This window comes from Peromyscus eremicus, chromosome 23 (assembly GCF_949786415.1).
Source record: "Peromyscus eremicus chromosome 23, PerEre_H2_v1, whole genome shotgun sequence".
Taxonomy (NCBI): domain Eukaryota; kingdom Metazoa; phylum Chordata; class Mammalia; order Rodentia; family Cricetidae; genus Peromyscus; species Peromyscus eremicus.
The window spans coordinates 5,706,029-5,731,478 of NC_081438.1; the positions used below are offsets into that span (position 1 = coordinate 5,706,029).

A 25,450-nucleotide genomic window follows, 5' to 3' on the forward strand; every position below is an offset into this window, starting at 1 on the left:
GTGATTAACCTAGGAACACCCACAGGACTAAATCAGGTCTCCCTACTGTCCTAGTTAGATCTCGACTGCTGTGGTAAACACCATGACCAAAAGAAATTTGGGATTATAGTCCATCAGGAAGGGAAGTCAGGGCAGGATCCTGGAGGCAGGAGTTGATGCAGAGGCCATAGATGGGTGCTGCTTACTGGCTTGCTCCTCATGGCTTGTTCAGCCTGCTTTCTTATAGAACCCAGGACCTAGGGATGGGACCACCCACCATGGGCTGGGCCCTCCTATGTCAATCACTAATTAAGAAAATGTACTAAGACTTGCCTATGGGCAAATTTTATGAGGCATTTTCTCAATTGAGGTTTCCTTTCACCAAATGACTTAACTTATGTCTAGTTGACAATAAACTAGCCAGGACACCCATCCTGGTGTCATCTCTTTCCCTGTACTGCCTGCTTCTCACCTGGAGTCCCATGGTGCAGTGGGCCTCTTTCCAGGGACTGAAGAGTCTGCAGGGAAGCAAGCTGGGTGTCCCTCCCCTATAGCCAGCACAGTGCCTTGCTGGCCAGGGCTGAGTGGCTCAGTGCTGGACACGTGTCTTCTGTCTGCAGGGTCGGTAGAGCTACTCGGGGCAATGGCGTACTGTGCTCCTAAGCAGCTGTCATCCTGCCTACCCAACATTGTGCCCAAGCTCACAGAGGTGCTGACGGACTCCCACGTCAAAGTGCAGAAGGCGGGACAGCAGGCACTCAGGCAGATTGGCTCTGTCATCAGGAACCCGGAGATCCTGGGTATGCTTTTCCCGTGGGGCACTTACTCCAGCTGCACCCCTTACCTTCTCCTTTTGTTCTAGGGAGTGTCGGCTGAGACCACGGCCCTCTGAGGACAAATATGTCCGTGTTGAAATAACCTTACTTCTGGGAAGCCCTTTCCTTTGACTAAATAGTTGAAGGGACTTGGGAAGCAGATAGTTCTCCCACTGGTCATTGGCTTCATAGATAGGGGCACCGAGTCACTGGCTTAGCAGCAGCTGGGCTCTGAGAGACCCTGTGTAGTTGGCTGAGCTGTGAGATCTGCAGACTCCTTGGCAGCCTGCCGCACACCAGCACCATCAGAAACCCTGAGTTCTTTGGAATTGTCCTCATCAGGCAAAAGAATTAGCCTTGTTCTTTCTTTTTTTTTTTTAAATATTTTTTTAGTGTTGTATGTATGTATGTAGGCACAAGTGTCCATTATTGGCACGTGTGGAAGTCAGCAGACAGTTAATGAGAATTGGTTTCCTCCATGGTTTCACCGTGTGCATCCTGCGTATGGAACTCCATTCAGACTTGGTAGCAAGTGCCTTTACCGGCAGCCATCTCTCTGGCCCAGATGGATCCTTTAGTATGAGTTTGGTCTCTGGCATAGGCTGGCCTGTGTGTGCAGACTAGCATCCTCGGAGGAGTTTGAACTTCTGACCCTCCTGCCTCTATTGCCCAAGTCCTGGGATCATAGGAGTTTTCACCACACCTGGTTTAGACAGCGCTGAGCACTAGTCCAGGCTTTTGTCCATGCTAAGCGTGGGCTCTACCAACTGTGCTATGTCCCAGCCCGTAGTGTGTTTCTTTTCTGAGGGCTGGCGACAAAAGCCAGCCGCCACCTTGATTGACGTTATCACTTGCGTCATTTTAAGCTTCAACTCTGAGTATGGGTGCCGGGGACATAGAATGGAGCCATGAAATGACTAGACATGTATGTTTCGTTAGGAAATGAAATGATTTGTGGCCAGTGCATGCGTGTGTAGGGGGTGGAACCCAGGGCATGCCCATCCTGGATGAGTGGTCTACCACTGAGCTGTGTTCCCAGCTACTGTTTATGTTTTGTTTTGAGACAGGGTCACTATGTAGCCCAGGATGGCTTCAAACTTGTCAACCTCCTGCTTCCTTTATCCAACAAGTATTAGGGTGACAGGTGTGTGCCACATGCCTAGCTCTATCTTCCAGATTTATCTGTATTATTATTATTATTATTTTTTGTTTGTTTGTTTGTTTTGTTTTGTTTTTGTTTTTGTTTTTTTGAGACAGGGTTTCTCTGAAACAGTCCTAGCTGTCCTGGAACTCACTTTGTAGACCAGGCTGGCCTTAAACTCAGAGATCCTCCTGCCTCTGCCTCCTGAGTGCTGGGATTAAAGGCGTGCACCACCACTGCCTGGCTATTTGTATTATTTTTAAGGCCTGTGTCTGTGTGTGTGTATACATATACGTGTCTGTGAGTACAGGGGTGGGGGTGGGGGTGGCACAGGTTAGATTCCCCCAGAGCTGGAGTTAACAGGTGATTGTGAACCTCCTGATATGGAAACTGAGCTTGGTCCTCTGCAAGAGCAGTCCTCTCCATCCCTGTTTTTGTTTTGATATAGGGTCTTTCTGTGTAACCTTGGCTGGCTGACCTGTCTCTGTAAACTAGGATGGTCTCGGGGCTGGAGAGATGGCTCAGAGGTTAAGAGCACTGACTGCTCTTCCAGAGGTCCTGAGTTCAATTCCCAGCAACCACATGGTGGCTCACAACCATCTGTAATGAGATCTGGTGCCCTCTTCTGGCCTGTAGGCATACATGCTGTATACATAATAAATAAATAAATCTTAAAAAAAAAAAAAAAAAAAACTAGGATGGTCTCAAACCTAGAGATCCACGTGCTCTGGTTTCCAAATGCGAATACATGAGCGCCACACTCAGCCTCCTGTTCTGTTTGTAAGGGAAGGAGAGGACTGGAGTGTTGGTTTTCTCCCGTGCCTGCCTTTCCTGTTCCTTTGTCTTCCCCCGCTCCCCTCCCCCCTTCCTGTCCCTTGACTCGTCCCGAGCAGGAAAGCCTTCCTTGGGGAGGGGAGAGGGTAGAGGGAAGAGGGAAGGCGGCTTGCACACCGAGGAGGGCTTTGGTTCTCAGTGTCCTACAGAGTGTGACGGCCTCGGTGTGTAAGACACAGTGTGTAACACCCCAAGGAGGCGGTTACCAGTGCTCCTCATGGCGGGAGGTTCGAGCCCACCTCTGTCATTGGTAAAGCAGACATGCAGTCTAGTAAGGATACATACCTTGGTTTAAACATTCTTTTATTTTTATTTTTATTTTTTTAAATTTTGAAACAGGGTCTCACTGTGTAGTCCAGGCTAGCCTTGAACTTGGGGCAGCCCTCCTGACCAACCTCCAGAATGCTGATATAGGTCTGAGCCATGTGCTTGACTTTTTTTTTTTTAATTTTTAAAATTAGTTTTCAGAACAGTGGCTTTCCATATGACTTTATATCATATCCTTAATTCTGGTTAGTCCTCCCTCATGCCCTCCCTCCTTCCCCTTCTCTGTACTCTTACACCCTGCTTAAACTTGTGTGCCCCTGGTATTTACCCTCCTGTGTTCATGTCATATATATTCTGTCACCTCTCCCTAAGGCTTCCCTCCCATGGCTTCCTAGCCTCTAAAGTTTATTTAAAATTTCCAGACTTTTTGAGGCAAATTGTTAAGTGAAAATTGTACATATTTACACATACAGTGTATTGGTTTCTTTTTTTTTTTTTAGACAAGGTTTCTCTGTGTAGCTCTGGCTGTCCTGGGACTGACTCAGTAGACCAGGCTGTCCTAGAACTCAGAGATCCTCCTGCCTCTGCCTCCAGAGTGCGGGGACTAAAGGCGTGTGCTGCCCCCACACTCTGCCAGCGTTTTGGTTTGGTTTATATTGCGACAGTAGCTCACTCTGGCTCAGGCTAGCCTGGAACTCCCTGTGGACTTAGTGTCCTGGTGGCCGCACCGTTGATCCTGCAGCAGCGGGGTAGGAGGGCTTCGGTTTCAGGTGCCCGCACTTACCTTTTTAAACGTGTGTTTTAGCTGAAATAGAATCATATCACGTTTCCCTCCCATTCCTCCCTCCAACCCCTTCAGCTACCCTCTCTCATGCCCCCCACTTTTAAAACAATAGCCTCTTTTTCTTTATTTTTTATTACTGCGGGTGTGTGTGTGTGTGTGTACACACAAATACATAAATACAACCGTTATCTTTGTGCTTATATCATCCTAGCAAGTTTGAGTGGCATCTCTTTGTGGGGTGTGTTTGAGTTTTTTGAGACAAGGTCTTGTTATGTAGCCTTGGTTGGCCTAAAACTCACTATGTGGATTAGGCTGGCCTTGAACACAGAGCTCTGGCTGCCTCTGCTTCCTGTCCTTCTGGTTTGGGTTCACATTTCCCAAAAGGCCAGTGACTTGAACATCTTATATCATTTTTGGTTATTTCCATATCTTTTTTGAGAATTATCTACCCATATCATTTGTTTGTTTTATAATTAAGTTATTAATTTCTTGTTGGCTGATACGTGTCTTCAGGGGCTAAATTGCCTGGGTATGTGAAGAAGATAGACCAGACACTCCTTGGAATCTTCCTGTTGGGCTGTTTATATGGAAGTCATTTTATCTGGTCCTTGGCTGCTTTAAGTATTGAGTGCTTTATTTCTGCCATTGGCTCTTGGGCCTTCAGTGTCTAAAACTTTTGTTTTTGTTTTCCATGAACTCACCATTTGGTTGCTGGTTACAGGAAAGCCCCTGGTGCCTGGGTAGCTCTGTACTGGCTGTAGCTCCTCCTCTGGAAACTAGTCCTTGATGTCCTGTCCAGTCTCAGCTACAGTGTAGAGGGTGCCTGCCAGCTGCCACCTTCTCTTCTTGTGGAGCACGGGTTGCTCCTCCAGGCAGACTGGCTTCTCCAGCTGAGGCGCCCAGTCTTCTTGCTCTCCCTAAGGCCCTGCCACTTCCCAGACTTGTACAGACCAGCATCTCCCCTCTGACATGTAGCCATTGCCCCGGTCCTGCTGGATGCCCTGACGGACCCATCAAGAAAGACCCAGAAATGCCTGCAGACCCTGCTGGACACCAAGTTTGTTCACTTCATTGATGCCCCGTCCCTGGCGCTCATCATGCCTATTGTCCAGAGAGCCTTCCAGGACCGTTCCACAGACACACGGAAGATGGCGGCGCAGATTATTGGCAACATGTACTCCCTGACAGACCAGAAGGTAGTAGCCCGGCTGGCTTAGGGTGCAAAGTTCCAGTCCACAGCAGACATGGAAGGATGTGGGCATTGTCTCTGCTTATGTTTGCAGGGAACCCTGGGCCACTTAGGGTGGGAGGTGGAAATCTGGGCATCTCCCGGAGTGCAGTGGTTCAAGGGCTTAACTAACTGTGCTTGGCCAAGGTCTGTCTCCGTGGCCTCTGCTACACACTGGGCAGAGAACAGACTGCCTTCCCCTCGGACCTTTCACGAGTGTTCGCCAAGCAGCTGCAATTTTCCTTCATTGGAGTGCTCTCTGATTGGGAGTATGTGCTTCTGTAAGCCTCTTAGAAGAGTTAAGTTTAGTTGGGGATTTGCTTTGTTTATTCATTTGTTCCAGGAGTTTGCATTTGGCATTTTACCATCCACCACGGCTCTGCCTTGATACACAAAAGAAGTTAAAGTGGAGTTCTTTTTTTTGTTGTTGTTGTTTTATTTTTCAAGATAGAGTTTCTCTGTGTACCCCAGGCTGGTCTCAAACTCTCAGAGACCTGCTTGCCTCTGCCTTCGGAGTGCTGAGATTAAAGGCGTGCACCACCATGCCCCGCTAAGTGAGGTTATTTCTTTTAGACAATTTAGGAAATTAAAAAACTTGAAACTGTATGTGTGATGTACGCCTGTCGTCTCCGCACTCAGGAAGCTGAGACAGGAGGATTACAAAATCCCAAGGGCTGGAGAAATGGCTTAGCACAGTGGTTCTCAACCTGTGGGTCGTGACTCCTTTGGAGTGGGGGAAGGGGTTGAATGACCCTTTCACAGGGTTGCATGTCAGATATTTACATTACGATTCATAACGGTAGCAGAATTACAATTATGAAGTAGCAATGAAATAATTTTATAGATTGGGGTCACCACAACACGAGGAGCTGTATTAAAGGGTCACAGCCTTAGGAAGGTTGAGAACCGCTGACTTAGCAGTGAAGAACCCTGACCTGGGTTTGATTCCCAGCACCCATGTGGTGGCTCACAGACATCTAACTCTAGTTCCAGGGAGATCAATGCCCTGAGATGTCTGTTGTGCACAGATGTACATGCAGGGAAAACATCCATACATACAAAATACCTTTTTTGTTTGTTTGTTTTTTCAAGACATGGTTTCTCTGAGAAGCCCTGGCATCTTGGAACACTCTCTGTAGAGCAAGCAGGCCTCAAACTCACAGAGGTCCACTTGGTGTGCATTACATGGAATACCTTGTCGCAGGAAGAAAATCAGAAAAACAGCAACAAAATGCCACAGGTCTCCTCCAGCATGAGAGACGTTGCTGTCGATGTTTTCACATGACTGCAAAGTGTGATGGCACATGCTTTTATAGACAGCACTCAGGCAGAGGCAGGAGGATTGCCACAAGTTCAAGACTAGCCTGGTCTACATGACAAGTTCTAGGCCAGCCCGGGCTACGTACCAGGACCCTATCAACAGAGAAAGAGAAAGAACATTACACTCCTGAACATTATTTCTTAAGTTATAAGGTTCCCCCAAATGATAATTTAGTAGTATTTAACACCCCAACAAGTTTGTGTGCCATATTTACATAAGTTACTTGTTATATAGTATCCCATGGTGGAGGGGAGCTATTTTTGTTTTTTCCTATTTTAAGAGTTATTATAAGCCAGATGTCGTGACATATGCCTTTAATCCCAGTACTCTGTTAGTTCAAGACCAGCCTGGTCTACAGAGTGAGTCCCAGGCCAGCTACAGCTATTTAGTGAGACCCTGTCCCCCAAATAAATAAATAAACAAACAAGTAAATAAATAGGAAGAATGGCTTCCTCTTTCTTTTTTTTTTTTTTGTTTTTTGTTTTTTGTTTTTCGAGACAGGGTTTCTCTGTGTAGCTTTGCGCCTTTTCCTGGAACTCACTTGGTAGCCCAAGCTGGCCTCGAACTCACAGAGATCCACCTGGCTCTGCCTCCCGAGTGCTGGGATTAAAGGCGTGCGCCACCACCGCCCGGCACCTCTTTCTTTTTTAAAAAGTTTGTTATTTAATTTTTTTTTTCTATCATGAGCTTGATGCAGTACAAATTCTTATCCTAATAGTAAAATGTTTCATTGAGGCTTGCCCAGTGATTGAGTAAAATCCAAACTTAACTATAAGCCACAGTCATCCTAGGGTCCCCCCTGCCATATAAATATATATATGTCCTCCCTGGTTCTGTGGGTTGCAGTCTGATTGTTCTTTGCTTTATATCTAGTATCCACTTATAAGTGAGTATATACCATGTTTGTCCTTCTGGGTCCTCTCTCTCTCTCTCTCTCTCTCTCTCTCTCTCTCTCTCTCTCTCTCTCTCACACACACACACACACACACACACACACGCGCTCTCTCTCTCTCGCGCTCGCTCTCTCGCTCTCTCGCTCTCTCTGTCTCTCGCTCTCTCTCACTCACTCACAGGGTCTCAATAAGTAGTCTTGGCTCTTCTGGAACTGGCTGTGTAGACCAGGCTCCCCTTGAACTCATAGAGATTTGCTTGCCTCTGCCTCTGAATGCTGGAATTAATAGCATATGCCACTATGCCTTGCAGTTTTATATTTTAGCTTTTAAATTACATTTTAATATCATGTGTGCGCGCGCACACACACACCCCTGCACAAATATGGAGGTCAAAGGACAGTTTGAAGGAGTTGGCTCTCTCCTTCTACCATGTGGGGCCTGGGGATCAAACTCAGATCCTCAGTCTTAGCAGCAGGCTCCTTTACCCACTGAGCCACCTTGCTGGCCCCAGAAGGCATTTTCTGTTTTGAAGATTATTCCCTAAATCTGAATGCTATAACAAGAGACAAACATTTTAAGGTTGAAAAAGAAAGGATGATAATGAAATTCTGACAACAAAGTACCAGAGATAATTTCCTGAGGATTTCAGGATCTGGGTGGGCCACGGCCCCAAGAAAGAGACGGAGGGTTCTGCTGGACTGGACCTCTGGCTGTTTAGCCTGCTAAGCAGGGTTGGAGGGGTCCTTTGTGTGTTTCCTTGAGCAGTTCCTTCAAGGAAACAACCAGAAGAGGTGTCCTACCCAGTTACCCAGACGTTTTGTGAGCTGTGAGGCCCTTCCTGTCACTCTGACCGTAGAATGGCGATGTCAGGGTCACAGTGGAGGGGCCTGGAGAAGACTGGAATTGGGGCTCTGAGTCGCATCTTGTGTTGTTACAGGACTTGGCTCCCTACCTACCTAGTGTGACACCTGGCCTGAAAGCCTCGCTCTTGGACCCTGTCCCTGAGGTGAGTCTGGGTGTAGCCCAGTATCTAGAAATTCCCCCCAGACCATGTGTGTGCCTTTCAGGGGAGGAGAAGAAGGTAGGCTGGGGTCTTCCCTGCTCCTGTGTGAGCCCTCCCTGAGCCACATCTCCTCACCCTCTCTGTTCTTGCTTCCGTGACAGGTGCGCACGGTATCTGCAAAGGCTCTTGGGGCCATGGTGAAGGGCATGGGGGAGTCGTGTTTTGAGGACTTGCTGCCATGGCTGATGGAGACGCTGACCTATGAGCAGAGCTCTGTGGATCGCTCAGGCGCCGCCCAAGGTAAGACCAGAGCATGCCCAGGGGCCAGACACGGAATATTCTCGAGGGGCTTCCGGTCCAGCGAGTTGATCCCTTTCTTGTCCTTCAGGGTTGGCTGAGGTAATGGCTGGCTTAGGAGTAGAGAAGTTGGAGAAATTGATGCCAGAAATTGTGGCTACAGCCAGCAAAGTAGACATCGCACCCCATGTCCGAGATGGCTACATCATGATGTTCAACTACCTGCCCATCACCTTTGGGGACAAGTTTACCCCTTATGTGGGACCCATCATCCCTTGTATTCTCAAAGTAGGTACCAGTGACACCCCTGAGGAGGGAGGAAGTGAGTGAGGATGCTACTGCTCTCCTGCGCTAGCTTGGGGCCAAGTGGCAGGAGTCCCCATCCTGCTCCTCAGAAAGCCCCATTTCCTGTGGGTCTGGGTGCTCCGAAGAGGCAGCCCTGGCTGATGGCTCTCTGCACGTCTAGGCTCTGGCTGATGAGAATGAGTTTGTTCGTGACACCGCCCTGCGTGCAGGCCAACGGGTCATCTCGATGTATGCTGAGACAGCCATTGCCCTGCTACTGCCCCAGCTGGAGCAAGGCCTCTTTGATGACCTCTGGAGAATACGGTGAGAAGGGGCCCCAAAGGCTGGCGGCTCCAACTTGGAATCTCGGAAACCCCGGTTGAGTTCACGTAGTTGAGAACTCTCGCCTGTCTCTACACCTTTGCTTTTAGACAGATCATCACTCTTGTTTTCCTGTAGCAGAGTTAGTTCCCCCTTCTCCCAGTGTGTGTGTGCTCACACGCACGGGCCCGAGGTCAACCTTGGGTTTCATTCTTCAGGAACCATCCACTTTGGGTTTGTTTTTTGTTTTTTTTGTTTTTTTTTTTTTTTTTCGAGACAGGGTTTCCCTGTGTAGCTTTGTGCCTTTCCTGGAACTCGCTTGGTAGCCCAGGCTGGCCTCGAACTCACAGAGATCCGCCTGGCTCTGCCTCCCGAGTGCTGGGATTAAAGGCGTGAGCCACTACCGCCCGGCCCACTTTGGTTTTTGAGATGGGATCTCTCACTGGGACCTGGGGCTGGCTGATTAGGCTAGGTTGCCTGGCCCAGGGATCCACCTGGCTTTTTACATGGGTACAAGGGATCAAACCCATGCCCTCATGCCTACATGAGTATTTGGCAAGCACTTTACCAACTGAAATATCTCCGGCTTCTTGTCTTGTTTTTTGAGACAAGGTCTCCCTGATTGGCTTAGAACTCACTGTAGCCAGACTGCCTCAGTCTTGGAGTCTCCTGCCTCAGCCTCTCTGGTGCTGGATTACAGGTGTGCACCCCCATGCCCAGCACTGTAGCAGTCTTTGTTCCAGGCCCCTTTTAAAAACGTTCTCCTGTTCCGGGCGGTGGTGGTGCACACCTTTAATCCCAGCACTCAGAAGGCAGAGGCAGGCAGATCTGAGTCTGAGGCCAGCCTGGTTCATAGAGCGAGTTCCAGAACAGCCAAGACTACCCAGAGAAACCCTGTCTCAAAAAAAAAACAAAAAACAAGACAACGACAACAAGAAACCATTCTTTAAATGAGAGTGCTCTTTTATTTTAACATTGTACTTCTGGAATTTATTCAAAGAATGCAGTAGTCAGGTGCTCAAAGCTCTATACAGAAGGTTGTCTGCCAGAAATTGTGGTTACAACCAGCAAAGTGGACGTCATACCCCAGATGGCTATAGTGTGTTTCTGTCTTTGGCTTTTGGCAGTGCTGGGGATGGAGCCCAGGGTCTCACACATTCCAACAAGCGCTCCACCACTGAGCTATGTCCCCGTCCGAAGCTTTGCTTATCCAAAAAACTGGAGATTGATTTAAAGATAGAGAATGTGCACACAGAGGACTTTGGTTGGGTTTGATTTGTTTTGTTGAAACAGTATGTAGCTCAGAGTAGCCTTGAACTCACTATGGACCCCAAGCTAGCCACAGACTCAACCCTCCTTCCACCCCTAGAGTCCTCGGACTGTAGGTCTGTGTCTTGTGCCTGGGTCACACATGCTCTTCATTTTATGAAAAGATTTACCTTATGTGCATGAATATTTTACCTATGTGTATGTGTCTGCTCCATATGTGTGCCTGGTGCCAAAGAGACCAGAAGAGGGCATCAGAGCCCCTGGAGTTACAGATGGTTGTGAACCACCCTGTGGGTGCAGGGAACTGAACCTGGGTCCTCTGTAGAGCAGCTAGTGCTCTTAATTGTTGAGCTGTCTCTCAAGCCTCTATACATACTTTTAAAACAATAGTTTATTCTTTGTTCCCCCTGTGTGGTACAGGGGGTTGAATCCAAGATAGCCTACATATTGGGCAGGTGCTGTGCCAATGGTGGCACTCGGCCCTTCTTTTTCATGACTGAAGGAACTTGCTTACTAGTAGAAGAATGGGGAAATGCATGAGGTAGTGTGAGCAGAAGAAGCTTGTCTTCCTGTCCCCATGCTGAGCTAGCTACTGTGGATGTTTTGGGGACCTTCCCTTGAAGTCTTAAGTCTCTGTAGTGTTGGGTCAGACCTAACACCGTCCCTTATGAGTTAGTTCTTGCCTTCAGGTTCAGCTCTGTTCAACTTCTTGGGGACCTCCTGTTCCACATCTCCGGGGTCACTGGGAAGATGACCACAGAGACGGCCTCTGAGGATGATAACTTTGGAACTGCTCAGTCGAACAAGGTGAGGCCTGGCATTGGGCTCCTTCCCGTGCCTGTGGGAGCGATGCCCCAATGCCCTGCTCTGGAGGCTTCACCACCGGCGTTCTGTCTGTTCTGTGGGTTACAGGCAATCATCACTGCCCTGGGGGTTGATCGGCGGAACCGGGTCCTGGCGGGGCTCTACATGGGCCGCTCAGACACTCAACTGGTGGTGAGGCAGGCGTCACTACATGTGTGGAAGATTGTCGTTTCCAACACGCCCCGCACGCTGCGTGAGATCCTGCCCACTCTCTTTGGCCTCCTTCTGGGTTTTCTGGCTAGTACATGTGCAGATAAAAGAACGGTGAGTTTGCTGGACCCCAAGGTCCTCTTCCCAGAGCCTAGCTAGAGAGCTGGATCTACAGAGTTTGAGGGGGACACAAGTGTCCCCTCTGTGACAGGAACATTTAATTAGTTATTTAGTCGTTCAGCAGATATTTACTGTGTGCCATGCTGTGGCCTAGTGTCTGTGGACACAATGGGAAGAAAAGGAGCCTCCCTCCTTATCCTTGTTAATGAGATGTATATTGATCAGATAGTCACGTGTGTGTGTCAGATGTGTTTGTGGTAAGTGCAACTCACACTCATGCCCACAGTAAGGGCACATGGCCTAGTGAGGGGTCAGTAAATGCTTCTTAGAAAAAGTGATGTTTGAATATGAACAGTTAGTAAGCAGTGACCAGCTGGAGAGGCGGGAAGACGTCAGAACTGCCCCATGGGTCTGCCTTAGGTGCAGAGGCGCCGTGATGAGACACGGCCTGTGGAAGGCCAGGGCAAGGCTCTTGGAGCTGGAGTGACAGGGTCTGAGATGGAGCTGGTGTGCTGGGCAGAGAGAGACGGGGTCAGTCGGGGCCTGGGGGAAGTGCCCAGTCTGTTACAATAATTCACTCCAGCCTGTTGCTTTGGCCCACTTCTCATGCCTGGTCCTGGTAAGCAAATTGTGTATTTAGCTTTAAAGGAGGGTTTGTATGTGGCTTCAAAGACAAAATTAATCTTTTTCCTTAAATCATTTGTTACCAATTTAGCTCCTTTTGAGCAAACGGCACTGGGCTAAGTATGTTCCGTGAGCTGGGGGTTGGCCGCCTTCCCTGTGTTCTGTGATGAACTTCATCTTCGTGTGTAAGGCTGACATGCCTTGTGCTGTGGTTTTATGTGAGGCTAACCTCGTTTTTGAATGTTTATATAAGTATTTATGATTTATTTGGGGGGCAAATATTGTGTAGGCTAACCTCAACTCCTGGTCCTGCTCCCTCAGCACCCCAAGTGCTAGGATTACAGGCTTGGCCACCATGACTGGTGTCCACGCTGCCCTGAAGATAGGGCTGGGTTTTTTGTTTTATTTTTAAATTATGGTAAGTATTATGTGAGTATGTGCACATGGGTGTAGATGCCCACAGAAGCCAGATTCGGAGGGTGTTGGATCCCCTGGAGCTGGAGTTACAGGCAGTAGTGAGCTACCTGATGGGGATGCTCAAACTTGGGTCCTCTGGAAGAGCAGTGAGTACTCTTAACCACTGAGCCATCCACCCAGCCCCTCTTGTTTTGTTCTCTTTGGTTTTGGTTTAGACAGAATCTGTCTCAGGCTCCAGCCTCCCCGCACTGGAACTCCAGGCATGGGCCCTGACGCCTGCACTGGGGGATGCTTTCCTTTGCTGTGTTGGCAGCATCTTCCGGGAAGGTAGCCTCAGTCCGCGAAGTCTGTGAGCTTCCGGAACTGCTCTCGGGTGCCCTGGGGTTTGCAGACACTTGATGGGCACTGTCTCCCTCTGCTGACAGATCGCAGCGAGGACACTGGGGGACCTGGTCCGGAAGCTCGGGGAGAAAATCCTCCCTGAGATCATCCCCATCCTCGAGGAAGGCCTGAGGTCCCAGAAGAGCGATGAGAGGCAGGGCGTGTGCATCGGGCTGAGTGAGATCATGAAGTCTACCAGCCGGGACGCCGTGAGTCTTTACAGGGCCCTGCAGCCCATGCAGCTGTGGGTGACTGATGGCCTGCTCTGGGGAGGGTACCAGCCTCATTCCGGAGGGGGCTGCCCCTGTGTGCAGACTGTTTCCTTCTTAGCTAAAAAACTAAGGAAGAGTTCCTCGAGTGGCCTTAGGAAACTGGAGATGACTCTCCCACTCTGGAGGTTGCTGTAGATGTGTCTCTGTCACTTTACCGACTAGGTTACATGTGTGGTGCCACCTCAGTGCGAGAGGGTGGCAGGGGAGGGGAGGGTGTGTTTCCTGGGCACAGAGCCCCCACCTGGTCTATTGGAGACGAAAGGTTTTTAGCAGAGTTGAGACTGAGGAACTTGGCTTTCCAGGAGGTGAGCAGAACAGTCTGGGAGCTGCAGGGCAGGTCCCGGGGCCCTTGCTGGGGTTGGTCAAGTCTGTAGAAGACCAGAAGTAGCTGGGACTTAGTGATGACGGTGAGCTTTTCAGTTGCTGAGTCTAGGTGAGGGATTCCTGGGGATGATCAGGTGTCCTGTGTCTGTTCTGGCTTCAGTTTCTCATGGTCAGAGCGGGTAGGACCATCAGCAGAGGGACTCTGTCTGGCTGACTTTGAGCCCTAGTCAGCTCCCTTGTTGGTTCTATGGGAGCCTAGTTTTGTGCTTACGTTGTTCTAGGTGCTGTACTTCTCTGAGTCCCTCGTGCCCACGGCGAGGAAGGCTTTATGTGATCCCCTAGAGGAGGTCCGAGAGGCGGCAGCCAAGACCTTTGAGCAGCTGCACTCCACCATCGGCCACCAGGCTTTGGAGGACATTCTCCCGTTTCTACTGAAGCAGCTGGTGAGTGGGCCTCCCCCACCGACCAGTGTGGCCTTCTGTCTGTGACAGTGAGCACGGGGACTCTGCCAAGCAGCGGGAACTTGGGAGTGGGTGCCACAAATCTGACGTGGCTTTGTGCCTGTCCTTGGACAGTAAGTAAACGTGGGAGGCGAGGAGGTGAGTGGAGGAGGCAGCAGAGAGGCAGTGGGAACCAGCTCCCCACAGTCATCCCTGTGTTGCTCTGCAGGATGACGAGGAGGTGTCGGAATTTGCCCTGGACGGTCTGAAGCAGGTTATGGCTGTTAAGAGCCGTGTGGTGCTGCCCTACCTGGTGCCCAAGGTACATCCCCACACATGGCACACACCCCCATTCCAGGGCCTCCTGTGCACGCACAGATGTTGGGTCTGACAAAGCAGATGCAGTGAGCTTAGATGCGCCCTTATTTCTCAAGATGTATCGGAGCAGGGGAGTGGGCTCCCTTGGGTCAGAGCAGGGGAGTGGGCTGTCCTAGAACCCAGTCTGGGCCTGCCTGGCACTAAGCGGGTTCAGTCTTCATCAGGTTGATACTGTCCTCATTTCTCCAGCTGACCACGCCACCTGTCAATACCCGGGTGCTGGCTTTCCTTTCGTCCGTGGCAGGCGATGCTCTGACCCGTCATCTTGGCGTGATCCTCCCGGCAGTCATGTTGGCCCTGAAGGAGAAGCTTGGGACTCCAGACGAGCAGCTGGTGAGGGCGCATGAGCACCCCTAGCTTCTCAACAGCCGTCACAGCCCTCCTTGCTTGCCCGCGGCTCCATGCTCAGCACGCGTGTCCCTGTGGTTTTCAGGAGATGGCCAACTGTCAGGCTGTGATCCTGTCAGTAGAGGACGACACCGGGCACCGGATCATCATTGAGGACCTGTTGGAAGCCACCCGCAGCCCTGAGGTGGGCATGAGGCAGGCTGCCGCAGTCATCCTCAACATCTACTGCTCCCGATCTAAGGCGGACTACACCAGCCACCTCCGAAGCCTGGTCTCTGGCTTGATCCGCCTCTTCAATGACTCCAGTCCTGTGGTTCTGGAGGAGAGCTGGGATGCCCTCAACGCCATCACCAAGGTGAGGGGGCCGCTGACCCTGGAACTGTCTTGTGGTTGCAGAATATTCTAGGCTCCCCAGCTCCTATTGTTTCGGTTTTGTTTGGGGTCTTGTTGTTGCCCAGTCTGGTCTCCTAGATTCAAGCAATGTTCCCACCTCCCTTATCAGTTACTGGGACTACAGGTTTGTGTCACTCTGTAGGCTTAAAACTCCAGATATTCGTAAAAGTAGGTTCAGACAATAAGTTTATGTCACTGTTCCTCAGCTTCAGCACGGGCATGTTTGTGGCCAGTCTTTGTCTCTCTCCTCGGCCCATGCCTTGAGAGGAAGGGTTGTGCCTCATGGATGCTTCTCTCCAATCCTTGCAGAAGCTGGATGCTGGTAACCAGCTGGCCCTGATAGAAGAACTACATAAGGAAATCCGGTTCATAGGCAACGAGAGCAAAGACGAGCACGTGCCGGGCTTCTGCCTTCCCAAGAAGGTGAGCCAGAGCCGGGAGGCACAGGGTGCTGCACCCCAGCTCCAGGTGTGCTGCAGGTCAGCTGGGGCAGCAGTGGGTCAGTCTGGTGTGCTCCGTGTGTCCTGGAGAACATGCTGCTTCTGTGGCGGCCTCCTGTGACTGGGTTCACAATGCTCCTGGTTTAAGCTGTGAAGCCTTCTCTGCCAGAGCCAGTAGGTCAGAGGTGGCGGCGGCGGCGGTGTTTCCTGTTGTCAGCCTGTGGGGTTCTTTGTCCTCCAGTTGAGTCACCCTCGTGGCAGTGACCCTGATTCAGCCCCTTTATGGACTGTGGGGAGTGCCTTGCTTTGGGTGGGAAACTGGCGGGCCTGGGGCGTCTGAACTGGACTCAGCTCTGGTCTCTTGTCAGGGAGTAACCTCCATCCTTCCAGTGCTGCGGGAAGGAGTCCTCACTGGTAGTCCTGAGCAGAAGGAAGAAGCAGCCAAGGCCTTGGGTTTGGTGATCCGCCTGACATCAGCTGACGCCCTGAGGCCCTCTGTGGTCAGCATCACTGGCCCCCTGATTCGAATCCTTGGGGACCGGTTCAGCTGGAATGTGAAAGCAGCTCTGTTGGAGACACTCAGCCTCTTGCTGGCCAAGGCGAGTGAGTTAGGAGCTTGTTCCATTTGGATCCTGGAGAACAGATCTGTCTGGGAGACCAGCATGAGATGTCCCGATGGGGGCAGAGGGATTGGACCGTAGACACTGTACTGGCTCAGTACAAAGGCCTGCCGTAGCTCTGTGACCAGAGGACCTTAGAGTCATGTCACCTTTGAGCCTGCCTCCTCACCCGCTCGACTCATAATACCACCTGCCGTTGCTTGTCCTTGGGGCTAAAGCCTGCTCCAGCCAGGGCTGTGAAAGGGTGCCCTCTTACGGTGCCTGCCATTGCCGCCCCTACCTCCTTTATTCCCACCGTGAATCTGAAAGTGGGTACCGCTAAGGCTTGGGTCTTACTGCTCTGAGCTGTGGTCATGTCGTCAGTACACCACAGTCATGACTTTTGGGTGTGGGTTTCTCCCACAGGTTGGAATTGCGCTGAAGCCTTTCCTGCCCCAACTTCAGACCACCTTTACCAAAGCCCTGCAGGACTCCAACCGGGGCGTGCGCCTGAAGGCTGCCGATGCTCTAGGGAAACTGATCTCCATCCACATCAAGGTGGACCCCCTTTTCACAGAGCTGCTCAACGGGATCCGTGTGATGGAGGACCCAGGTGTGAGGTACAGTGCTGCCTCGGGAGCCATGTTCGCAGGCCGTGCCCGACCAACCGACCGAGCAGGTGGAGGGCAGTAGTGTGGGAGAGCCTGGGGTTCAAGCGGTGCATTTCTTCTGTAGAGACACCATGTTGCAGGCCCTGAGGTTTGTGATTCAGGGTGCAGGTGCCAAAGTAGACGCTGCCATCCGGAAAAACATCGTCTCACTCCTGCTAAGCATGCTGGGACATGATGAGGTATGGCGTGGGTCTGTGGCTACCCTGGGAGTTCTGTTGCTTCTCCCTTCTCGGGTGTTCCCTGCACATTGTGTGGGAGTAACCCTGTCCTAAGTTCCTGCAGGACTTGCCATGTTCGCTCAGCTGGGAGGGGTTGCAGTGGGTTGGTACTGATGTTTCTGGAGTTCTGTTGTCCGGACCGTGCTGGGGATCAAACCAAGGTCTTGTACATGCTGAGCAGGTGTCCCCACTGAGCCCCCGCCCAGCCTGTCCCACGGATGCAGCAGCTCAAGCTCCAGAGCTTTCATCAGTCGCTTTCCCCGCTCCAGGAGACGTCCGTGCAGAGCCGTTCTTCAGCAGCACGTGCTGCAGGCCCTGGCTCTGTGAGCTGGGGTGCAGGTGTCAAAGCGTGTGTCCATGCGAAGGTCTTAGCAGTGGGAGAGGGCGAGATTTTTCGGTGGCCACACTTACCAAGTTGGAGGGCCTGGGGCTCCTGCTTGTGTTCGGTTCCATTGGTCCTACCAGTTCTGGAAGTGTCCGTTCCACTCCTGATCTGTGAGGGTGCTGAGGCTCTGGGAAGACCTTTCTATTGTCCCCCCACAGACAGCCCTCTGCTTGTGGTGGTCTTATTATCGGGGCTGATTTGGGGGGGAGTGGGGAGAAGTGGATGTGCTGGCCTTTGTGGGGGATTCAGGATTGTGTCTTCCCTAATCACGCATCCACCTTATTTGGGGGGGGCAGGGTCTCTCACTGAGCCTAGAGCTCCCCTTTTTTGCTTGACTGACTGGCCAGTGAGTCCTTTGGGTTTACCTGTCTTTGCCTCACAGCTTTTTATATGGGTAGTAGGGGTCTGAACTCAGGTCTTCATGGCAGGCATTTTACCCACTGAGCCAGCTTTGGTTTTTTGGTTTTTTAAACAGATTTTTAAATTTATTTTTTATTTTTTTTGTGCATTGGTATTTTGCTTGCATGTATGTCCGTGTGAGGATGTCAGATCTTGGAGTTACAGATAGTTGTAAGCTGCCATGTGGGTGCTGGGAATTGAACCCAGGTCCTCTGGAAAGTGCTCTTAACCACTGAGCCATCTCTCCAGCCCTGCATCTTTGATTTTGGATATAAGGTTTTGCAGGTAGCCCAGGCTGGTCTCCAGCTTGTGATCTTGCTGCCTCAGTTTCCCTGATGCTGGTGCTGCAGGTGTGAGCTGGCAAGCCTGGCTTATGTGGCTTCATACCCTCTGTGCACACACCCATGGTGGGTACTGTACTGCTGTGTTGTGGCTCTGCAGGCCTGCGATCCTTAGTGGCCTGTTCTCCGACTACAGCCCCAGCTTCCTCATGAGTACCTGTAGGAGTGCCTTGTCGTTGGTCACAGTCTCCTAGAACTTTTACAGGGCCGTGCACGTGCAAGCAAAGGTTACTATTTAGACAAATTTGCATTTTCCACAGCAGAATTTAAAATAGCCCACATGGAGAGAGGGTGTCCGAGGTAGTTCTAACTATGTGGTGCTGGAAGGCCCACATCGCTGACAGCCTGTTCTCAGAGCTCATACTTAGGTTCAGGTCAAGGGTTGGCCTGCTTTAGTTGTCCTGTAGTCACTAAGTCCGCACTTGTTTGGTTTGTGTCTTAGTCAGGGTTACTACTGCTGTGATAAACACTGTGACCAAAAGCAACTTGGGGAGGCAGGAGTTTATTTGGCTTACACTTCCACATCACTGTTCCTCACTGAAGGAAGTCAGGACAGGAACTCAAACAGGGCAGGAACCCGGAGGCAGGAGCTGATGCAGAGGCCATGGAGGGTGCTGCTTACTGGCTTGTTCCATGTAGCTTGCTCAGCCTGCTTTCTTATAGAACCCAGGACCACCAGCCCAGGGATAGCCCCACCCACAATGGGCGGGGCCTTCCCCCATTCATCACTAAGAAAATGTACCACAGACTTGCCTACAAGCCAGTCAGATGGAGGTGTTTTCTCAGTTGAGGGTCTGCCTTCCCAGGTGACCCTAGCTTGTGTCGTGGACATAAAACTAGCCAGCACAGTTGGTTTGGAGGGAACAATCAGACTGAGACTAACGAAATAGCATTTACTTTGGATCTCCTCTTTTGGTCTTTGGCGTAAGCTGGCCATGGAGCAGGCAAGGAGCCTTCTGTGTGTCTGGCTTTGATTTTGACAGAAAACACTGGCCCTAGGGTGCTGTGGATGTGGCTTGGTGGAAGAGCACTCACCTACCATGTGTAAAGCCACAAGTACTGTATCGAGCGCCGCCCGTCTCCCGCCATACAAACTGTGTGTGTGGCGTGTTGACCCCATGGTGAGGCGCCGCCGCCGCCGCCGCCGCCGCCGCCGCCGCAGCAGAGGGCATCTGGACATGTGGTGCCGGCAGCTTGCCTGTCTGCTGGCCTCTTTCCCGGCTGTGCTGTGGTGGACGGCAATTGAGATGCTGAATGTGAAGCATTCAGACTCCTGAGAAGCACGGTGCTGTGTAAATGCAGAACTATTGCTGTTGTGATGATGGCTGACATCTGCGCACACACTGGAGTTTTCTCTAAGTGGAGTGCAGTGTGTAATCTAACTCCCTCCACGTAGCGTCAGAGTGAATAGGTGGTCCCGGTCTGGTGTTGAGAATGTGGGTGCCTAGAGTGAAGACGGCTTCAGAGTTCCCGAGCTGAGGAGGCGTCCTCCTCCTGCCCTCATTCCTGGGGAGCCGATGCACTGGCCACACTCCCTGTCACTCCCTCTCTCCTCTGTCAGGATAATACGCGGATCTCCTCAGCTGGCTGCCTTGGGGAGCTGTGTGCCTTTTTGACCGAAGAGGAGCTCAACACTGTCCTTCAGCAGTGCTTGCTGGGTAGGTCACTGCACAGGCCTGGCGGAGAAGCCTGGGACACTTGTCTCCTCCCCCTGGAAGGATCTTGGAGCCCTGGACTGCCCTTGTCCTTAGGCGTCCAGCTGCTGAAGCAGACTCTGGGGTGTCTGTTGCTCCTGTAGCCACAAGCCAGGAGCAGCTGCGGGGGCTGCCATGAAAGCAGAGATTTCTGGTCTCCGAGTCTGCACCCTGGTCTCAGTGGGGGGTGTTGTAAAGTGCAAGTTCATGCCAGTTGTGTCCTTCTGTCCAGCTGACGTATCTGGTATTGACTGGATGGTTCGGCATGGCCGGAGCCTGGCGCTCTCTGTGGCTGTGAACGTGGCTCCCAGCAGGCTCTGTGCAGGCAAACACAGCAATGAGGTTCAGGACATGATCCTCAGCAATGCCGTGGCAGACAGGGTAAGGCCGAGTCCCGTCCTCCCCTGACCCTCCATTGCCATTCCTCACTAGCCCTGTCCAGAGGGGCGTGTCCAGCTGGGTGTCCAGATCCTGGGTTCCGCTGTGGCTGGTTAACTTGGATGCTGAGTGAATGAGTCCTTTGGGCTCCAGTTGAATCATCTAAACCGAGACATTGGGTTAGAGGGTGTCGATGGCCCCTCTTGGTCAGAAGATCTCTGATCCTTGTTCCAGGGAACCATTGGCTTTGTTCTGCTCTGCCACCTGGCAGATGTTTAAGTGAGAGCTGAGGAGGAGCTGTTGGTGAGGGGCCATCCAGGATAAGATGGATGTCGAGGGGCCTGCAGTTCCCCGGGGCAGGACGCTTACCTGGCTCTGCTACTTCAAGGCAGCGGGGGTGGCCCCACGCTGTGTATCTCCTGCTGTTCTCCACAGATCCCCATTGCTGTGAGTGGGATTCGGGGCATGGGCTTCCTCATGAAGTACCACATCGAGACAGGAGGCGGACAGTTGCCGCCCAGACTCTCCAGCCTACTCATTAAGGTGAGTGGGGACAGTTGATGAGGAGCCCCAGGACCAGATCACACTGGAGTGAGTTCTTTGTGGTGGTGTCCAGGAGCTTTGGACCCCTGGGGATAGATGGAAGAGTGTTTCTGTGTGCATTTTTCTCAGGCTGTATATTCAGTGTTTGGTCAGATTCTTAGACCTGTGACTCTAAATCAAGGTCAGAATCCCTTTTTCAACAGATGTGGTAGCACATGCCTTTAATCCCAGCACTTAGGAGGCAGAGGCAGGAGGATCTCTGAGTTCGAGGACAGCCTAGTCTACAGAGCGAGTTCCAGGACAGCCAGGGCTGCACAGAGAAGCCCTGTCTCAGACAAAAACAAACAGAACCTTTGTTTTTGTAGCAGCAGGTAGGAGAGGTGCATGCGGTCTGGAGGTCAGAGGGCACATACAGGAGTTGGCTCTCTCTTCCCATGTGGGTCCAGAGGGTCCAGTCCTGTAGTCAGGCATGGCAGCAGTTGCCTTTACCAGCTGAGCATCTCACTGGTTCCCAAGACAGGGTGTCACCATGCAGCCTTAGCTGGCCCAGTCTACAGATTCAAATAGGCCTGCCTTTGCCTCCCATGTGCTGAGATTAAAGGCACATGCCTCCATGCCTGGGGATTGAATTGAATTCTGATAATCTCCTTGCCTGTCTCCCTCCCTTAGCTGGCATGGCACTTACCAGTATGACTGTTGTGTAGGTCCCAGGCTCTAATCAAGATAGCTGGGGAGCCTGATGTGGTGGCACATGCCTGTAATCCTAGCACTTGGGAGTCAGAGGCAGGAGGATTGTGAACTTAGGCTATCCTGGGCTACAAGTGAGTAAGAGAAGGGAGTAGGTGACGGTGCCCGGTGATCTGACGTGACAGCAGGGCTCTCCCTGCCTGACAGCTCCCTTCTCAGACACACTGTGCACAGAGGTCAGAGCCAGATCAACGTCTTAGTCGGATGGGGCCATGCTGGAAACCCTGTGAACAGCCCTAGGCAGTTACAGTGCTGCTGTGCTTGGACATCTCTGAGTAATGAGGTTCCAAAAAGGAGCCACCATCCTCTGGAGATGCCTATCCCACTTGTGAGAGTTTAGAGAGGGTCTGATTGGACGGGACGCCTGTGACCCGGTCAGCCTGCATTCATTTACTGAGGGCCTGCTGGGTTTGACTGAAGGAGTGGCAGTGAACAAGGGAAGCAGCTCCCTGGAGCCTATCAGAGAAAGGCCTGGGTTAGACGGAGGTGAAGGGTGAGGAACTCAGGGCGAGCACATCCCAGACAGTGTGGCCAGCAATAACCAAGGTCTGGCAGGAAGGAATGGAGCCTGTGTGAGGAAGGGAGAACCTCGTGTGGGCCGGGAGCTGTGAGCCAAGGGGCGAGCAGCACTAGGTGAGACGGGGAAGGAAGACACCCTGTCACCTGCCAAGGGAGGGACCTTGTCACACTTACCTTTGAGGCGGAAACAGTGGAGAGAGAATGTCCCTCTGGAAGTGTAGGCTTTCTGAGAAGCAGACTGGATGTATGTATCCCTCTGGGTTCCTCTCACAGTGTCTGCAGAACCCTTCCAGTGACATCAGGCTGGTTGCCGAGAAGATGATCTGGTGGGCAAATAAAGAGCCCCGGCCTCCCCTGGAGCCGCAGGCCATCAAGCCCATCCTGAAGGCTCTTCTTGACAACACCAAGGACAAGAACACTGTAGTGAGGGCCTACAGCGACCAGGCCATCGTGAACCTGCTCAAGATGAGGCAGGGCGAGGAGCTGTTTCAGGTGGGAGTCGGCCTGGAGTGTCAGCAGCACACTCTGGGCAAGTGTCCTGCTGTCCTTTGTACAGTGGTACCAAAGCCCCGCTCTCTGCCACGTGTATGTCGGTTATCAGGGGCAGGTGGAGACTCAGGTGCCTGGAAGGAACATAGATCCTTTGTTTTTCAGACTCATTTCAGCAGCAAATCAATTCTCTTTTATGGAGCCCAAGTGCATGCCAGAAACCTGGCAGGGCTGCCCCATCTGAGCCCCAAGCTGTGTCCTTCGCCCCTCCTCACCAGCCACTGTCAAACAGAAAGCTGCAGCCTGTGTTCCCCAGCTTAGGAAAGGCACGAGGAGATATTTTGAGTTGTCTCTGGTCTATCCAAAGCCTTGGCGTTGCCAGATTCTGTCTTGGTGGCTCAGTCCCGGCTTGGCACCCACCCATAGCTGTGTTCTCCCATCTCCTCCTCATCTTCCCCGCAGTCACTCTCCAAGATCCTGGACGCAGCCAGCTTGGAGGCCCTGAGTGAGTGTAACCGGAGGTCGCTGAAGAAGCTGGCCAGCCAGGCCGACTCCACGGAGCAGGTGGACGACACCATCCTGACGTGACAGGCCAGGTCCTCTGCAGAAACTCCGCTCCACATCTTTGTTCACTGTTTTCATTTTTGAAAATGCGTTTATTCCAAGGGGGAGCTTAGGAGAGATGGTGTTCCCAGAAAGTATTTTAGTATATCAGCCGATCAGAGCCAAAGCCTTAAATCAAACCCACACACAACTGAAAATTGCCTCCTCCATCTCTTGCCCTTGTCTCTGGAGAAGAGAAAGAAGAGCACACGCATAAACCTCAGCGTGGCAGCTAGGGGTCCTGGCCCAGCCCAGAGGCACAAGCCCAGATCCCTCTTCTGTGCTGGAGCTCCCAGGGTCTGCCCAGTGTCTGAGTGGGCACAGCGTCAGAGCCTGCTGGCTGCTGCGTCTGGGCTTTCTCTGCAGCCTGATTGGATCTGACTTGTCTGGAGAAGGCGATGGTCATCCACCTCCTCAGTTCTAGGTCTGGGGGGGTAGGCCATTGGAAGGAGGAGTGTTTAATAAAGGCTTTGATTTCATCTTGAAAGAAGCAGGTTTTATGTTGTCATCCTTTGAGACAAGGTCTCTCTCTGTGTAGTCCAGGCTGGCCTTGAACTCAGAGATCCACTGGCCTCTGCCTCCCAGTGCTGGCATCAAAGGTGTGTACCACGCCAGGTAAGAATTAGATTGTTTATAATCTCCAAACACCCATTAGACATGAAGCTTTCTGCGTCAACAACAAGGGACATTTTCTGCTCTTGTTGGGAGTATGAGCCTCGCTCTGGTTTTCAGCCCTGCCCTGCCGTCAGAGCCTCATTCACCAGCTTCTCTGCCCAGGCTCAGCGCACAGCCAGGCCTGAGATCTCCGCAGTGTGGGAAAGCCAGGGGCTGAATGACTACTTCCCAACTCTGTCCTGGTGGGAAGGCAGTGGGGCAGTGGTCCCCTCTGTGGAGCCATGTTCCTACGGCCCAGGGACGTGCAACAGGGAACCAGAGCTGCAGCTCAGTGTCTGCCTCTTTTATGAATGACTTCCTTCCTCCTAATTCCTAGAAGGTTGTGACACACCCCCTAGTGCAGCAAGCTTCATGGTCCCAGTGGGTAATAAACCTTTATCAAAATTGCTGGCCAGTGCTGGGCTTGGGCCAGTGGTGACTTAGTGCTGTAATCCCAGCACTTAGGCAGGAGAACTTGGGGTGGGGGGTGTCATCCTCAATTACATAGTTAAGGCTAGCCTGGCTACATCAGAACATGTCTTAGAAAAAAACTAGAGTTAAACAGGCCAGTGTCTGGGCGGTGGTGGCGCACACCTGTAATTCCAGCACTATGGAGGCAGAGGCAGGTGGATCACTGAGTTCGAGGTCAGCCTGGTCTACAGAGTGAGTTCCAGGACAGCCAGGACCACACAGAAAAACTGTCTCGAAAAACAAAAGACCAATGTCACTAACAGCGTAGCAGAGGTTGAAACTGGGCTTTTGACTGACAGCAATTTGTGAGAAAAAATGACCTCTAAGATGTGTCTGGTAGAATCCTTTATTCCTGAGCGTCCTATGTCTGGGACTTCTTTCACAGCAGACCTGGTGTCATCTGGCTGGGGGTAACTGTAGAATCCTAGGGCTGGAAGGGACCTTGAGAGGTCAGCCGAGTCAGTCCCTGTAGTCAAGCAGCCAATGGTTTTGGCTTTTGGTAGCCATGGCAACTGGGATTCAGATGGTCCAGTGTCCTCCCAGCTGCCTAGGGCATCTGTCAACCAAGCTGTCTGCATGTGTGCTCACCTCTCCCAGGCAGTGTGGTTAGGTGCTCAGCCCAGAAGCCTCTTCCAGGCAGTGGGCTGTCCTCAGTGTTTCCTCTACCAGCTTGGGTTACATCCACCCCAGCTGGGAGGGCAACCTGATGTGCAGAGGGTGGGGGACACCCAGTAAACAGAATCCGAAGGAAAAACAGCTTCCAGTTCCAGAAACCGGAGGAGGATGAGCACTGTGTTCAGAATAGACGTCTGGAGGTTGTCACAGACATGACTCAGGGCTCTTGGAGCACGCTGAATTGCATTCCTCTGGTGTGCTAGGCGGGTGAAAGCTCTCGGGAAGTCCAGTGGCTAAGGACTGTCACAACAGTGGGCAGGCTGGAAGGACCTGTCTGGAGGCGCAGCAGCCCTGGAAACAGCCCAGACAAGCCCTGGAGGAAGTGGAGCTTGGCTCCCTAGGAGTAAAAAACTATTTGTCCCAGTGGCTGGCAGCTGCTTAGTGTCTGACAAAGCATTGGAGCTCTTCATACCCAGTTCCTCATTTGTAGAATGAGGAATTTGGAAATGCTCAAAATGTTCTCAGCTCCCCTTTAG

At 51.8% G+C, this 25,450-nt stretch overlaps 1 protein-coding gene across 1 annotated transcript in view; it reads left to right on the forward strand.

Annotated features, from left to right (window-relative positions):
* Window positions 1-23,664, forward strand: part of Gcn1 (GCN1 activator of EIF2AK4) — a 63,580-nt gene extending 39,916 nt beyond the window's left edge. The window contains exons 37-58 of the mRNA XM_059248774.1: window positions 600-779; window positions 4,796-5,016; window positions 8,200-8,268; window positions 8,427-8,565; window positions 8,654-8,850; window positions 9,029-9,171; window positions 11,127-11,244; window positions 11,350-11,565; window positions 13,038-13,202; window positions 13,871-14,032; window positions 14,259-14,351; window positions 14,597-14,740; window positions 14,841-15,110; window positions 15,458-15,571; window positions 15,957-16,187; window positions 16,614-16,807; window positions 16,923-17,037; window positions 19,763-19,859; window positions 20,128-20,276; window positions 20,709-20,816; window positions 22,356-22,574; window positions 23,034-23,664. Coding sequence (XP_059104757.1) covers window positions 600-779; window positions 4,796-5,016; window positions 8,200-8,268; window positions 8,427-8,565; window positions 8,654-8,850; window positions 9,029-9,171; window positions 11,127-11,244; window positions 11,350-11,565; window positions 13,038-13,202; window positions 13,871-14,032; window positions 14,259-14,351; window positions 14,597-14,740; window positions 14,841-15,110; window positions 15,458-15,571; window positions 15,957-16,187; window positions 16,614-16,807; window positions 16,923-17,037; window positions 19,763-19,859; window positions 20,128-20,276; window positions 20,709-20,816; window positions 22,356-22,574; window positions 23,034-23,159 — 3,470 coding nt within the window. The 3' untranslated portion in view covers window positions 23,160-23,664. The remainder of the gene's footprint in view (window positions 1-599; window positions 780-4,795; window positions 5,017-8,199; window positions 8,269-8,426; window positions 8,566-8,653; window positions 8,851-9,028; window positions 9,172-11,126; window positions 11,245-11,349; window positions 11,566-13,037; window positions 13,203-13,870; window positions 14,033-14,258; window positions 14,352-14,596; window positions 14,741-14,840; window positions 15,111-15,457; window positions 15,572-15,956; window positions 16,188-16,613; window positions 16,808-16,922; window positions 17,038-19,762; window positions 19,860-20,127; window positions 20,277-20,708; window positions 20,817-22,355; window positions 22,575-23,033) is intronic.
* The last annotated feature ends 1,786 nt before the right edge of the window (window positions 23,665-25,450 follow it).